The sequence below is a fragment of the Sylvia atricapilla genome, chromosome Z (genome assembly GCF_009819655.1).
Source record: "Sylvia atricapilla isolate bSylAtr1 chromosome Z, bSylAtr1.pri, whole genome shotgun sequence".
Taxonomy (NCBI): domain Eukaryota; kingdom Metazoa; phylum Chordata; class Aves; order Passeriformes; family Sylviidae; genus Sylvia; species Sylvia atricapilla.
Window position 1 is genome coordinate 78,320,024 of NC_089174.1, and position 17,188 is coordinate 78,337,211.

The 17,188-nt window shown below is 35.0% G+C and overlaps 1 protein-coding gene across 5 annotated transcripts in view; it reads left to right on the top strand.

Moving 5' to 3' along the window:
• KIF2A (kinesin family member 2A) overlaps positions 1–17,188 on the top strand; it is a 57,476-nt gene that overhangs the window by 33,441 nt on the left and 6,847 nt on the right. For 3 of the 5 annotated variants that reach the window (XM_066339908.1, XM_066339909.1, XM_066339910.1), the window contains exons 9-18: positions 996–1,158; positions 4,229–4,319; positions 4,460–4,523; positions 4,922–5,013; positions 5,252–5,394; positions 6,088–6,292; positions 9,223–9,333; positions 13,474–13,541; positions 15,213–15,326; positions 16,492–16,642. In XM_066339908.1, coding sequence (XP_066196005.1) covers positions 996–1,158; positions 4,229–4,319; positions 4,460–4,523; positions 4,922–5,013; positions 5,252–5,394; positions 6,088–6,292; positions 9,223–9,333; positions 13,474–13,541; positions 15,213–15,326; positions 16,492–16,642 — 1,202 coding nt within the window. The remainder of the gene's footprint in view (positions 1–995; positions 1,159–4,228; positions 4,320–4,459; positions 4,524–4,921; positions 5,014–5,251; positions 5,395–6,087; positions 6,293–9,222; positions 9,334–13,473; positions 13,542–15,212; positions 15,327–16,491; positions 16,643–17,188) is intronic. The other 2 variants (XM_066339911.1, XM_066339912.1) reach the window with 1 other exon arrangement.

Below are 17,188 nucleotides of genomic sequence, written 5' to 3' on the forward strand. Positions count from 1 at the left end.
GTATGTTTCCATTGGTGTGTAATATAATGCAATGGTATAACCATTGTATGGTTTGATCAGGATGTTAACTCATGAAAAGTTTTCTATCTGGTTGTATAAACCCATCAAATTCTCAAACTTGCATGCCTTAAGAAATTTTACATAGAAATGCAAGTAGGACACATTAGTGAATCCTGACTGTACACACAAAGGGTCTTTATTTTTGTGCATATTATGGATCACTGGGTTCTCTGTTTTGCTGACTCATATACCATACAACAATTAGTAGTAAATTGCAGTGCTGTATAGTAATAATAATCTAGGATCTCACTGTTGAAGTCACAGTGATCGGAAGGATCATTAAATTTTTCAGCTTATTCTGCTTACAAGATAATCTTTAGAAAATATTTTACTTTAGGGGAATTATATATTAAAGATGTATATGCTATAGGTTCCAGGAGGAATACACAAATGAAAATGTCTGTGAGGAATGAAAGCAAAATTTAAAGAAAATATCAAGATAAAATTTTAAAATAAAATGAATTATCATAAGGATGTTAATTTCTTTGTGTTTTCAAGTTTGACAGTCTAAGCAGAATAGTAGGAGAATCTAGTTTCTCTACTAGAGAAGATATTTATAAAGATTCAAAGGATATGGCAGTGAGCTGTTGAAGACTATATAATCGCTGAGGAATAAGACCTCAAATCCATGAAAAGTGTTACAGAAGACATGACAAGTTACAATGAAAGTGCTGTAATTAATGATCATAGTTTTTCTAAACAGTTTTCTATCTCTCTTCAATTTCTAGCAATTGGTAGGATAAGATGGCTAAATTTCCAAAATGAAATCTCTTGCTTAGCAGATTACTGTCTAGGCATCAGAAGCCCAAATTCATTGCAGTGTTGTTACTTGGAGGAGCTGTGTTATCTGAGATATTATAAGAGTATAAACAATGGGAAAATGTAAAAAATAATGATGTGTTGTTAGTTAAATATATATTTCACTTATTTTATAGAAACTTTAATGAAAGACCTTGATGTAATAACAATTCCTAGTAAAGATGTTGTGATGGTACATGAACCAAAACAAAAGGTGGATTTAACAAGGTACCTAGAAAACCAAACTTTTCGTTTTGATTATGCCTTTGATGACACGGCTCCTAATGAAATGGTTTACAGGTATGTGTATATGCTTTCTTTTGGTGAATCTTTTTTCTCATGTTTCTTCCATAGTAATAACTGTTACACTTACGTTGGTCTTAGACTTTATTCCTATTCTGTGTTACCAGATGGTATATGCTACCTCCATTCTTTCACCTGTTTACTTTTGTTTTAACTCTTTATCCCTAATTATTCACCTGCAATGTCATTTCCATCTCTGTTGGCCTCAGTCCTACTCCCAGTCCTCCTCCAAGCCCTGCTGCATTCCAGGCTCTAGCAAGTATTGCCTTCCTCCGCTAATTACTTGAGCCACATAATCAGTTCTCCTTTTGCTTCCAGGTTATTGTCTTATTATTAGTGTGTGTGCAGCACCTGAGAAATGTGAGTCATGGCTTTTGGTCATCAAGAAACCTGGAAGAAGAGGAGAGCCCTAGCACCAAAGAGCTTGCAGTCTGAATATAGGATAATTGAGAGATAGAAACAGATCAGTTTCTATCAGGCTGAGAAAAGAGTACCAGTAAAGTGAGAGAGTGTATATTGCAGTATTGCTGAGATACCTGGGCTAACTTGTCTTCTGGAATCTGATATAATGTGGAATTGTATGGAGTTAAGTTACCTTAAAACACCAAATCTTTCTAAATTCAAAAAAAAAAAAAAAAGGGCAACAAATACACATAGCCTCTTTTAGGCCCAACATGTTTGGATTTCCATTTTGTTCTTTGTTCTTCTGTTTCAATTCCACTGTTGGTACAGAATAATTCACAGCACTTTAAAAAGCATGTTTAGAAGTAGCTATTTCCCTTGAACAGGTAACTAAATGAAGTACATACAATAGTGGGCAAGGTTAGACCCCATGACATAATCTTGGTCAGAATCTTATATGCATGTAAATACTGTGGAGCTTTTTGCAAGAAATATTGATACTAAAAAGGAATTCAGTGAAGATTATTTTTCTTAAGCTTGGGAAGTGTCTCCTATAGTCTTAAAGAGGATTGAGAGATAAATATTTTATTTTCTGTTTATAAACCACAGCTAGAAAGTGAAAATGAGTATCATATCCTGATTGATAGTGGATAACAAAAAAAGTAATAGTAAAAGAATTCTTAAAAGGTTTTGAAAATAAAAAGTTCTGTCTTCTGCTTGTTATAATTAGAGAAGGGGGTGAAAGGAAAATCTTATAAAACTAACAAAGGAGTTATAAACAGCAAAGCTGTGTCCTTGGAGATTTCTGTCTTTGTTGGTTGTCTGCTGGTAGCATCTCTCCTTTCCTTGATACTGAAGAGCTGTGGGAGAGCCAGCTGCTTGATGATGCATGAAATAATTCTCTTGCTTGACAATCCATTTTTCTAATCTCCCTCCTTTCTTTATTTATCTCCGTGAACATAATGTTTAATGTGAGGGGTGGTTTTGGTATACAATGTTGTGTTTTTGTACTGAGTTTTTAAAAGTTATGTAATACATTAATGGCAATACAGGAATATATTTTAAGATTGTTGTATTCATACTGAAACAGTATATCTCTAGTCTTTCTCCTTCTCCCTCATGTGGCACAATAATGATCATTACTTGAAGGGCAATCTGTTTTAAGGCCTTCCATAGTAACAGAAGTAAGAACAAAATAGGTGTCACTATGTGCTCTCGTTAGAGCCTCAGGGTCATACTGCGGAAAAAAATATTGTGTCAATATGCTCCAGTTTTCTCCAATATGCTAAATCTACCATATATCTATACTGAAAAAATGTTCAGTCCAAGGTAGAAAAGTACTACTCTATTACTATTATTACTACTACCATTATTATTACCATTATTATTACTGCTGTTATTATTTTGCTTAACCTGTATTTTAAATTTTTTTAATCCATGAACCACAACACAGAGTTGCAAATTTTTTTGTTAATATTAAGAAACACTCACTGTTTGGAATAGATATGCCTTGTGAGTTCTTTTTAAAGGAGAACCAGTTTACATTTCTGAAAGACTAAAATTGCAAATAACAGTTCTAGTCAAAGTTGGACTCCTTTAACATAGTATCATTTGGAGTTGTGTAATCCTTTATGAAAATGTTTTAAGATATATTTGTATTTTGTCTTACTTTAAAATAGATGCATTTAAGTCCCTTTTTAATTAAATCAGCAAAGTAAACATTTTCAAATTCAATCAGACAGAACTAATGGAGTGTGCTTCTAAGGTGGATAGATTCTGTGAATTTTTTAACTTTTATATATAGAAAGAACAAACATCAAAATATGAGAATATCCTCTTGGAAAGACAGAAGGTGTATACTTAGAAGAAGCAAAGAAAAAAGACTAAGGCTGTTCAGGAATCATCTGGTGTATTCTTGATGAAAATTCATGATTCAGCTAGACGTAGATTCTTTACATAACCCTGGTTTGCTGCTGAATGCAGTCTTGCCCATACCATTTTTGTAAGTGATCTTGTGTTTGAAAGCAGAATGAAAGAACGTTGTGGCATATTAGTGTTTCTGTAATTAATTTTTTCCTTTATTGGTTGCTTACCAGTTATTTATGTTCTAAACAACCGGAAAAGTTTAAAAAGAGTTTTGCAGAGAGAATCATCTCTGTATGTAACTCTCCATTAGTTTACTCTTTGCTTTTGGAGTTTACAATAGAATAATGGTCATAAACAGCTGAAGTAGGAACAATAGCTCTGTGTTTCTTAAAATAAAATTAATTATCTAAAAAAAGAAATGATAAGTCAGATAGTACTTTTGACACGGCAAATAGTTACCTTAGGGATAAGTAGATGTTTTCATTCTTGAGAGCTTGAGGGTATCCATTATCTTGGGCTCTTTCTTAATGTATGCATGTTCTCAAAGATTTGCAATGTTGATTTAGCCTCTTGTTTTTCAAATTTAATCTTGGAAATTGATTTGGGGAGGAAAAAAAAAAAACTGCAGCAGAATTTTAGTATTAATGAGACTCCTATCTGCTACGCTGTCCTACTTCAGTATCTTCTTATTCTGGCATCTTGAGTGTGCTCCAGAGTCCATTTAGTAAACTGTGGGATGTTGGATCATTAACACAAGGAAATCATTGTTTTTAAGTACAGATTTTTTTTTCTATTTAAGGTTTACAGCTCGACCACTAGTGGAGACCATATTTGAAAGGGGGATGGCCACTTGTTTTGCGTATGGACAAACAGGCAGTGGGAAAACCCATGTAAGTAGTTCTACAAGTCAGCAATACTCTTTCCTTACATGACACACTTAGATGAGTTCTAATAAATAAGAAATATGTAAATTACAGTTCTGTGATTTTTATGTTGCTTTTTTCTTTCTTTGCCTTTTTTTTTTTTTTAGACTATGGGTGGTGACTTTTCGGGAAAGAACCAAGATTGTTCTAAAGGCATATATGCACTTGCAGGTGAGACTTCATTGATCAGTTGGCTTTGGGCAGATCAGTTGAGATCAATAAATTTTCTACTCTTTGTCATACAAATATAAACAGTTTACAGACTTTGCACTGCATTTGGTAACATCAGAAGTTGTCCCTAGATGTGTACCCCTTACACAGCAATGTAAATGTAGACTACTTGAGAAATGCTGTAACAAATTATTCAAGTTTATCATTTTATTATCTTCTGCATCTTCCAGTGTAATGTGGCAGTTTAGATTGCACTGTTTTAGGCTTCGTTGACTGACCCTATCTGTCATTTTTGCAAAATATGAGGTGCTGTAAAATAGACTGTTACACATGAATGAATCTTCACTAAATGAAAACACATGACAAGACTTCTTTTTATTTTGGAAATGTATTTACAGCTCGAGATGTCTTTTTAATGCTAAAGAAGCCAAACTATAAGAAGTTAGAACTTCAAGTATATGCAACATTTTTTGAGATCTACAGTGGTAAGGTAGGTACCAGGTCCTTCTTCTGAGAAAGAAGGAGTTTCTCATACGCAAAATTTTGAGCTTGTCACATAAAATATTTTTTCCCTCTTTGCATTAAAAGCTGTATTTCAAAGAATTCTTTACATTTCCCTTCCAATCATATATTTCCATGGAATGTTTTGCATTATTTGAAATGGAATTCAAAGCAGGAATTTTTTTAAAGCTCTTCCTTTAACTGTTCTATTTTCCTCCTTCCTTAAGGTTTTTGACTTGTTGAACAGGAAAACTAAACTAAGAGTGTTAGAAGATGGTAAACAGCAAGTCCAGGTGGTGGGATTGCAGGAGCGGGAAGTCAAATGTGTTGAAGATGTTCTTAAGCTTATTGAAGTAGGCAACAGCTGCAGGTATCTTAAATGGCTTACACTGGTTGTTCACTGTATGTTAAAAAAATAATACAAGATTTTTTTTTAGTATCTTTGTAGTGATGCGTCTTTCAATATGCAAGGGACTTTTGTTGTCTGTGAGTAAGGAATCTACCTATGTTTAGAGTTTCTGTCTCCTAGAGAGCAGTAACTGATTTTTCAAGAGGATGTGAATTGCATGCATTATGTAAGCAGCTTACTGACTTAAATTCATGTAATTTAAAAACTGGAATGCTGCCAGATTCTTCATCTCTAAAAGGCCTTGATGCATACTGGCAGAGGTTAGCACAAATTTTTTTCCCTTTTTTTTAAGACTTCAGCTTCATTATTTTAACAAAATTAGCCTTGAGCATGGACTGCTGCATGATCAGATAAAAGTGTCATCAGCATTTTTTGTGTAAGATCTCTGATAATCTGAAAAATGTGAAGATCTGATTTTAAAAGGGAGGCAAAATGTTACTAATCTTCCGTTTCCATTCAAAGAGATAGAAAAAGAGGCATAATTGTACTATGTATATCCAATTATTAGTGTTCTATGTGTAGTGTTCACAAGAGTGTTAGACATGCTGTCAACATGTAAGAAAATACAGGAATCTGCCCTGAGAACCTATCATTGTGAGGTGTTGTGTATGGTCCTCCACCGGTTAATGTCTTTCTCTGCTCTTCTGCTTAAAGGACATCTGGCCAGACATCTGCAAATGCACACTCATCTCGAAGCCATGCTGTGTTTCAGATTATTCTCAGAAGGAAAGGGAAATTGCATGGTAAATTTTCTCTGATTGATTTGGCTGGCAATGAAAGAGGAGCAGATACTTCGAGTGCCGATAGGCAGACGCGACTGGAAGGTGCAGAAATTAACAAGAGCCTTTTGGCACTCAAGGTAACTGATGTGTTTCTATTGCCTTGGAGTAGGTGGAAGTCTACATGTAATAGCAGTGGCAGGTAAAATTAGTGTTTTTGCACACTTGTTAACATTGTCTGTTGATATGACAGGTAAAACAGTGTATTGATTTTTTTCCTCTGAAATGCATGAGAGAACACCTAGTAAGTTCCAAGCAGAAACAATATAGAAACACTGTGCTATTAACTTACATGTAGTTTTAGTAAAATAAAATCAGAACATCCCAGCAAAACCACCAACCAACTGACCAACTGAAAACAAAACAAAACTCTCAAACAAACAAGAAAACACCCCAAAAAACCAAGTTCACAAAAAGTTCCCAGTGGTCGAATTTGCAGATATTTCTGATATATATGTAAAATAGGAAGGCAGATGACTTACTGTGGCAGTCAAGGTATGAAATACTAACAGGAAATATTCTTACTGATATCACTGTTTATTTCTTTTTTGAAATGAAAAATAAACCTCTGCTGACAACATATTTACTGCTGTTAATATATTTGACTAAAGCAAAACAACAGCAAGCATGTCCAGAAAAAAACTAGCAAATAATTGAAATAAACCTTGAAAGGTGAAATTCATTTTTGTCAACTCTTCTTCATAGCAAATTGTCTGATACAATCCCTTTACAGATTTTCGTACATCCAATCCAGGACATGTGAACAGAGCTAAGAAATACTGTTTAAATATTTATCTTCCATTTTGGTTTGTTGTTTTATAGTGATTAAAAGAGGTTCAGTCTAAAAACGGGAAGTAATTTTTGATTTCAAACTGAAGGAACAATAGTTTTGAATGTCTTAAAACTTCTTTCTGGTTTTGGTTAGTCTTGATTAGGTTTACTTCTCTCAGCACCAGCACTGGTTTTATATAAAAAATCTGAACCCCAAGATCTATGTGGTTACTTTTTTATTCTCGGTATGAACTTGAGAGGAGACTGGCATCTGACTAAACAGATCTCACAGCACACCATAAAATTGTGATGTATAATGTGTCATTACAAAATTCTATGGCATGTTGAAAAATTGGAAGCAGCAGTTCCAAAACTTAGGCCTATTCTGATTTAACATCAAAAATTGGATTGAAGTTACCACTCATTTCCAAATGTAATTGAATAAAGCTATTTTGTTTTGGGGGGTTGGTTTGGGTTTTTTTTTTTTTTTCAGTTTATCTTTTTTGTACTGGATAGCGTACATACAACATACGTGGTTAATTTTTACACAACTTGTCTTTTTAATTATAGCAAAAGATTCTTCTGCTGCTCTACTAGTGATTTTCATCCAAATTATATGGGAAAGTGGGAAATAAAAATAAATGGAGGTCTTGCAGAGGTCAAAAAGGTGGTACAAAAAGAGAGAAGTTTCTCAGTGACGTTTGCCACTTTTCATCTAACCCAAAAACTTTACACTGCCTTTTCCACTGGTATTCAGGAGCCATGAAGTTATTTTCAAGTTCCAATTAAACTAGTATATTATGACAAAGTGGTCTTTGTTGCTAATCCAAGATTTGCTCTTTCCATCTGGATATCAGTCCTATCTTAACCTGTTCATGATTTTGACACAGGAGGTTATTTCTGTAATGTCTCTACGTGGAAGTAGTGTTGTCATTTTGTTACCTGGTTTTCAGTGATGTGATGAAAACCAAACATAGTTTAAAACTCTATTATAAATTTAGAAGCTGGTGGTATCCTTCTGTAATCTTTTACTAACAAGAAGATAATCCAATTCTAAATTTTCAGGAGCAAGTAAACTAAAAATCATTATAGTAAATTACAATATCAATTAAAAACTTGCTGACTGCCACATCAGTAATTCAGTATAGGATATATCTGCAGCTGGAGGCGTAGTTGAACTTCTGTAGAATTATTCATGTAACACAAAGGCCATTTCATCCATTAGTGCAGCTAAAAGCAAAGCTCTAATTTGAAATACATTTGGAGTATGGCTGGTTGTAGAAGTTCTGTGTGTAGGTACTTTAAAAGTGCACCAAGGAAGCTTTGCATATGAAGAGATGTCTGTTAAGGCAAGGGCAGACTCTGGAATTAACCGTCAAAATATTATGACAACAATGCAAAAATTTAAAATTAAAATTTCTTTGCATAAGAATGATTTATTAGGCAGTATTGGAATGCTAAGTGGACAGAAGTGATGATTAGATTAATGATATCTTGGTGTCACTGTTGTACTTAGTAGCTGCTGTAACTTCTGTAGTATTTATATCTATACAGTATTGCTTATACTGTAATAACCCAGGAACCCAGTCAGTTGCAAATATTAGTGTAGCCCCCTTGCCTCTGGGAATGGAAGAGAAGATCTTATCCGTGTTTCTTCACATAAACAGATTTTACAACAGGGAGTGACATAATGTTTTCAAGTGTCTTCCAATGCTAAGTAGGGAGCTTGCGTCCAGTAGAGAGCTATGCCTACTTGGTTTGTGACCTGAGGAAGCTTTCAGAAAGGTTTTTTTTTTTTTCCTAAGCTGTGGAGAAAGACAGTGGTAAAATCAGAATCAAAGCCACTGCTTTTATCTACTACAGTTAATGCATGTTCCTACCCATACTGCTGCAGCTGGCAGAGGTTGCAGCTCATTCAGGCTTTTGTAGCTGATAATCAGGAGTAATTGTTAGCCTGAACATTTCACATCAACACTGTTTAGTTTTGTTGGACACAATAGATGTAAACAATCTGGATGACATTGGGATAGTTTTCAGACTTCTAATATTTTTTAAATTCTTTCTTCTCTACTTAGCTTAATGAAAAGTAAAAGCCTAATGCTTACTGAATCCAAGCTTTAGCAGTAAATTTTAATGACACTTTTGGGGGAGTGCATCAAATATAAGGCATGTGTTTTCTGATTCTTGAGTTTTTATTATGTTTATTTAACCATGATAAAGAATCTCTTTGTTCTTTCAGGAGTGCATTAGAGCCTTAGGCCGAAATAAACCTCACACACCCTTCAGAGCAAGTAAACTTACTCAGGTGTTAAGAGATTCATTCATTGGAGAAAACTCACGTACCTGTATGGTAAGTTGATTTGGTTAACTGTTCTAACAATCACAAAGAGAAAAGACACTGCAAATTTAGGCTTTTATTTGCTTGCTACTGTAGTGTGTTCAACTTAAATTTGTTCACTAATTGACATTATATGTAGAGGAGGATTTCAAAAGACATTTCTCAATTATTTAGATTAAACATTAGGAGAAATTTCTTCACCAAAGGAGTTGTCAAGTATTATAAGTGGCTGCTCAGAGAAGTGGTCTAATCACAATCCTTAGAGATATTTAAAATATGTGTAGATGTAGTTAGGGACATGGTGGTAGGCTTGGCTGGGTTAATGGTTGGGCTAAATGATTTTAGATGTCTTTTCCAACCCAAGTCGTTCTATGATTCTGTGGTTATGTGATTTTAGAAAACTTGTTCGCTTCTCACTTTTTTACTATTGCTTGTTCTAGTGTTCTAGCTAGGCTGGAAGCTATAAACACTTCTAGCTTGAGAAGTTTGTTTGTTTATAACAGTGTCTTAATTATAAAAAAGTCTTGTTTGTTTTGCAGAATTTTGGAAAAGAGGGTGTAGACTGGAAATACAGTGATGACTTGTGATTTTTAAGTGGCAAAGATTAAGCTAAAAGTTGATATCAAAGTCATCAGAATACGCTTCAGGCTGTTGAGGAGGAAGTTGTTGGGATAGATGTGATGAATAGCTGTTGTAAATACATAAAATGTATATAAGAATATATAAATATGTAAAATAGAACATAAATTAGAATTATTGTAAATATTATAAATTATTAACTATTACAAATATATAAGGACATGTAAATATATAAATAATTGTTGAATAGCTGTAAATGTGCATTTGCACCAGTTTGAAAAACACAATTCTTCTGATAGATGAGTGAAAGGACAGATAAAAGTCCTGATGTCCAGTCATTTTATTTGTGCATCCTTAACATTTCTCTTTATAAGACTGCAAACTCTCAGCAGTGGGTACTGATTACTAGGCTTGTTTGTGTTGGTTACTTTTCACAAGTTCCTTTGAATTAATTAATCTAGAAGCCAGAGAAGTATACAGACCACAGTGTAAAAACCATGGTCTTAGGACAGCTTACTCTTCTTTAGCTGTTAGGTATGGTTCTAATTTTCAAAAATAGTGGTAAAATAGCATTTTTATTAACCCTTTTTTTCCCTTCAGTTTTCTAATGAAACATCAGGATAGTTTTTTTCCCACTGAGAAATACCTGACCAATCTGAAGGTGTCCCTGTTCACTGCATGGGTGTTGAACTAAATAACCTTTAGAGGTCTCTTCCAACTCAAGTCATTGTGTGACTCTATAACTTCATGAATCCTGTGCAGGATTAGATAGCTACATGGTGCAATTCTAGCAGGTGTATCCACACTGCTGAAGGAGGTTTGAAAAATTAGCCTGTTGGAGGTTACTCTCTGCACATCAAATAATAATTATTTGTGAATATTTCATGGAAGTTTTTAATTCATGAAAAGAATCCCCTCTGAAAGTGGAAGTGTGCTTGAATTATTGTTTTTATTTTCTCATCCACATAACTACAGTCTCTTCACAATTAAGCTTAAGAACCCTGTTTGAGGATAAGATACTGCTTTCAAATTTATTCTTCTGCTATTTTTCTTAGTAGTAGGACCACTTATGACATTCTGGTTTAAAAAACGTAATCAGCAGAGTTTCATCTTAAGATACTGTCATGGTTCAACCCCAGCCAGCAATGGGGGTTATTACCAAGGACTTTCTCAACAAGACAGATTTGATCCACTGTTGAAACGTGCTGTTTGAATAAAACATTTTTGGAGCTATGTCGTGCTTTCCAATATGGAATATGTATAAAATGATGTAGTAAAATTTGTGATTTTTAACTTAACAAAGGATTCCTGAAATAATAAAATACCTGCTGTATGTTTTCCTCTTGCTTTCTGATATACAAATCTGTAAGGAGGATATTTGAGTAAAACTTGCTCGGTAGTTTCTACACTTCATTTTTATGTGACTTTTCCTTTTATTGTTTATGGATATGTTGTAGCTGTAAGAGTTACATTTTTAGGGATGAATTCTCTCTATAACATTAAACTATGATTTGGAAACACTTTGTTTTTTCAAATTTCAGAAAAATATTTTGAAAATAGCTTTATAACATTGACAGTTATGACTAGGATTTCCTTCCTTAAGAAGAAATTCAGAGACTTACAGTCAGCATATTTTTTTTTTTATTTTATCAGTCGTTGCACTTTTACTGTTCTTGTTATTAAATAGTTTGAGCAACCATTTAAAATTTTTGAAGAGTTTCATTGTAGGATAATGAATCACCATTTGAAAGTTGCAGTGTGACTACATAAATAGTCTCAGTTTTTTAACCAGTGCTGCTCCTTGACATGTTGCATCTTTCATGTGCTGCAGTCTTAGCTGAAGTGGTCAGACCCTTCAGCCCTTCTGGGTGGGAGTAGGAACATGCAGACTTTCATGTACAGACAGGGCCATTGATGGCATTGTGATGACTTACAAGCAGTGTAGATAGATTCAAAATAGGAAGAATGATTATTACAGGTCTTAAAGATACTCCTGTTCGTAAGTGGTGCAGCTTTTGCATCCTCATTTGGAATTAGGAACAAGAAAGTGAGCAACAGAGAGGTCTGAGTCCTCCTGTCCTGCCTGGACTGGACTTGTTGGAGCCTGAGACTTGTGCACAAGTTCCTGTGTCCTGAACAGGGTATTCACACAGACCAGGGCACCTACAATCACACTTGCCTAGAACAGCTGTACCTTACACTCTTTAAAATGTTGGAGCAATCTCCTAGTATTACAGCAGTGGTAGTAAATAGGTGAAGCAAAAGCCACACACACAAAGTAAAGGAAAACATGGAATTCATCCACAACTTCTAATTATCAGGATAGTTCAGCTGTCCCTAGGCTCTATCACATATAATGACGGCTTGGGAGGACAAATGCCATCAATCTAAACATGACTGTCTGTGGCATGCTCTGAATGTTAAACTGCTGGAAGAGATATATGCATTTTTCATGTTATTTGAGTTTGTAAGGGCTTTAGGAACTTTTAGATTTTTTAAAATTAGATTTTGTTTATTGTTGTTACCTAGAGCATGAGATATGCGGTTGTGTGATCTCAAATATAAGCTTGTTGTTTTCCTTAGTAATTGATGTGTACCAGTATTAGAGGTTTGAACTTAGGTTTGTATGGTCACTTCCACCACATATTTTTCCTTTCTCCCCAGAAGGAGAAATTCCTCTTGGTATGACTACCCCTGCTTTTATACAGGAATGTCAGCAGCAGGATGAAAGAGAAGACTGGGATTATTTAATCACCATCAGTTTCAGTCTCCTGAGTTTGTAACGCCACAAAAATGTTAGTGTGTAGAATCATAGAGGTGTTTGTTATTGGCAGAGCCTTTATGACTCTTTAGGAAAGAGCACAGGTAGAAAAATTGGACTACTGAGAGAAACTAGGACAAATGATGATCCTGCTTTTCCAAATCACTGTTTTAACTTTTTCTGATTTTAGGAAAGGTGGTGCTATCTTCAGGGTAGTTAATTTAGCTGGGAAAATAAAGACCTTTAGATTCCAGATAGGTCTTTTGAAAGGTTTGCCATGAAGCATTGTTTATAGATAATCGGTAATTGAGAAAAAATATATCTCAACTTAGGAAAATAGTTAAACTCAAGCTTATCTTTACTACTGTTAAGTTTAGTTTCTGATGTGGGCAAAATCAGCATAGAATCTCCTTGAACAAAAGAGAGTCTCAAAAGATGCATAAAAAATAATGTGGTAATTGTTCATAGGATATATTAAACTTAGGATCTACTGGGTTGCATATTTCCTTTTTTGAGGAGTGTATTTTTTAAGTTACAATTTCACATTTGGACAGTATGTTACCGAGATGGTTGGGAAAATTGAATTTTTATGAATTCTTGATGTTCATTGTAGGGTTAAAAGAATTTAATTGAAGCTTGGACAAGACATCTGTGTCCCTGAGATGTCATTGTATAAGGACAACTGTCCATAGCGGACATTTTTTGTAGAAGATCAGAAATGTAAATGGAGATTTAAAAATATATACGTTTAAATTCATCTACCCTTTAATTTGTACAAAGTGGTTTACTAACGTGTGGCCTGTTTTCTCCAGATTGCTACAATTTCTCCAGGGATGGCATCATGTGAAAACACTCTAAATACATTGAGATACGCAAATAGGTATGAGAAATGTTATTTCTTAAAGTTATACTGACTGTTGATGACTGACAGTTGAAATAGTGTTGGTCCATGATGTATGATTATTTTAGCTACGTGAATAATTCAATGGTAGTTGTGTTTCTTAATAAGATTAAAACCAAATTATTGATTCAGGCTCACATTTAATTTAAATTGTCACTTTGTACAACCATTACAAAAGAATATATTAAAACTGTATCTATGCCATTATCCAGAGATGGGTAATGTGGATTGCAAGGTATGTTGGACATGCTACTATTAGTTTTGTCCTTGCTTTGAAAGGACCATCTCTTTCATTAAGGATAGTTGGTGCTCATGATGATTCCCTGGGGTGTTGGCTAAAATACCTTTCTGTGGTGTGATTTTTTTTTTCATCCTTTTGGTGGAATAGTGTGCAGTTGCCAGTCTGTATTATATATACATATAAATTTCATGCTTCCCAAATTCAGGCAAATATTTGAGGACCCTAAGTAAATAAATAAGGCAGAAAATCCAACAGGCTTTATGATCACTGTAGAGAAGTTAGCACCTTCAGAGGCAGATGCATCACTTGAGATGTCCTCTAAGAAAGTGTTGAACTCTTTCCAGTGAGTGCAAAAGGAGCCCTCACCTGCTGCAGTTCTTCTGTGTTTAAAATCTGTGGAGATGGTGCAGTCAGGTCCTGTGTGTCCCTGCATCCAGACCTGTGACTCAGAGACGCCCCACATCTGGCTGCAAAGGACAAAGGTGGCAGACAGCCTCTGGGCCATCGAAGCCCTGGCTTTGCCAGAAGGGACCACTGTCTGAGGGTCTTTTCGCCCCAGTGAGAGGTCAGGCAGAATTGCAACTGCTTCTCTTTGGCCTGCTAGGAAGGCTTACTGCCTGCTTCTCTCAACCTCCAAATGTACCTGTGTCTGGATTAATGGAGTAGTGGTATACTTGCCTGGCTTGGACCAGTCTCTGTCATTTTCTCCCTGAAGAGAATGAGGCATCTGCTTCTCTGCATAGAGTAACATGATGTAGGACCTTGCACATTCAAGACTTGTTGGAACTTCTACCCATTATAGAACTTACATTGCTTACATTGAAGTGAGTCCATAAAAAGTATCTTCAAAACGAATTCAGTGCCTCTTCTAGTGTGCTAAATAGTTGTACTGAAACTATTTCCTCCCCTTACTGTTAAAATTGTATGTTGTTATGGAGCCTGTCACTGTGATGTTGCTTCATGTGTTTTGTACAGTTCATTGTTTTCTAACAATACATCATTTTCATAGTAGTTAGTTTTAGGTGCTGGTACTAGTGCTTGGGCAGTGACAACAGGAGGTGAAATAGAATTTACCCTTTTGTAGCTGTAATGATTTGATGTTTTTGCAGGAGTCATTCAGTGGGATATTGAAGGTAGACCAAATCATGTTCTATACAAACTGAAATCTGGAATTACTCTTTTCAAAACCCTGCTGTTATAGGACTATACTATAACACGGGTTTTTTTTGTTCAGTTTTGTTAGTGATCTGAACTATTTGCAGAGAGTTTAAATATGTCAAAACACTTGTGCTGTAAAAATAATTTTGTGATTATACTATTGAAGAAGTATGCTAAACAAAGAGTTGTCATTTTAACTGTATTTATGAGAACATTTTCTTTTAATTTGCCACTGTATTTTGCTGCTGCAGAGTAAAGGAATTTGGAATTAGTCCTTCGGACATTCCCTTCTCACAGGGTAGTGGCAGTCGCTCTGATCTCTCTCCTTCCTATGAGTATGACGACTTTTCTCCTTCAAACACCAGGTCTACTTCATTCTATACATGGAACTTTATTTTTAAGTTTTCTTTTTGGCTATGTAATTTTACAGACCAACCTTTCATTAGTCCCCTTGCCTTGAGTCACACATACTTTGTTTTAATTTTGGTTTGGCAGGTGATGGTTCTGCATGATATGCAATCATCTTCCCAGTATTTTGTTTACCCTCCTTAAGCATCCACATTCTCTATCCAGGCTTGCTAGTTTCCTTCATACATTTTAAAAAAGTAGAAATGGTGATGTCACCTTTGTACATTTAGTGGACCAAATCTGACAATTCTGTGTTTAGGGTAATTTGAATATATTTGAAAAAGAAAATTTTCTTTTATATATATATATATGTGTATACATATATGTGTGTGTATATATATATTTTTTATGTTATTAAAGCTTTTCAGCACTCTGAATATAAATGAAAAATATTTTCCATTGTAGCAAATAAGTGCTACTTGAAAGAACGTTTTTCCCATTAAAGAAATTAGGAATATGTTCTAAAACTTCCTTTCAGACTTTCATGCATCTTTCATAAACTTGCTTTTAAACAGGCTTTTTTTTTACAGAATCATGATCAATCTTTAAATTACTTACATGCTGCTAGAGCCTGCCATTTTATTAAAATATTTTCACCTTTAAAGTTAATGAAAGGATCTTTTTGTTCTCTGAAATATTTGGTTGCAAGTTATTATTTTCTCCAGAATTTCTTGGTTGATTTGCTTATAACAGCTAGTGCAGAGCTGATTAAATAACTTGTTTAAAGCGCAACTGTCGATGTGGAGAAAGAAACATTGTGATGTGTAGGGTGCTAAATGACCTTTTCTTTGAAATATCACCCACTGTCAAAGAGTTAATGTTGAGGGGTTTGAAATTTTTGCCCTCCTAACTTAACAAATAGTAAGATTTCAATCAGAAAATAGTTTTTGCTAGATTACTTTAATCCACATGCAAGTAGTAAAAATACAAGGGTCCATGCCTTTTAGGAACTGGACTAATATCTTTTTGTCACTGAAAGTCCATTAAATTTGTAAAGCTGACATCATCATCTTCCTCATTAAATGAATTGATTGCACATAAACCCATAGAACTTTATTTTTGGTTGCGACTCTTTTGCACAGGAGGTTACTAATTTTCCAATGAAACATTTTCTGCCTATAGGGTGAAGGAGCTGACAGTCGATCCTAGTGCTGCAGGAGAGATCCGTTCCATTATACACCATACTCCCAGTCAGATGGACGACTTGGAGACGCAGTGGGGTGTGGGAAGCTCTCCTCAGAGAGATGATCTCAAGCTGCTTTGTGAACAAAATGTGAGTGGTTTACAGAATTACATGATGATGACATACAGTGGGCAGGACAAATCCAGATGAATAGCCTGTTAGTAAGGCCTTAAATACATACAGTGTACCTCTTCACCTTTTCTCTTTATGGTATTATGCTTGCTTCCATACAAAAGGAAAGCCAAATCCAAAAATGTTTCTTGAAGGGTTTCTTTATCTTCCTTGCTGATTAAGGCTTTTAATGTCTAGGCAGCCTGTGGTGATGATCTATAATATGTGTTTTTTCCATGATAGCATCACATTCTTTTAGGCAGGGGGAAGTATCCTAAAACTCATCTGTTTTACTTAACACCCTTTGTGGTTTTCAGCATTATTTTCCCTACATGAAAACCCTGTTTCAGTTGAGTTTGCTTTTCCCTGCATGTGGAAATCTGGTTACCTGTCATTCCTCCTCCTAGCATTCTGGTTTTTCTAGGGTGAAACCCCAGTGCAGTCTTCGGGAAGACAGCCAAATGATGTTCCCAGTATGTCTCTCTGGGCTGGAGTAGAGAGCTGAGAGATGCCTTGTAAAGGGCA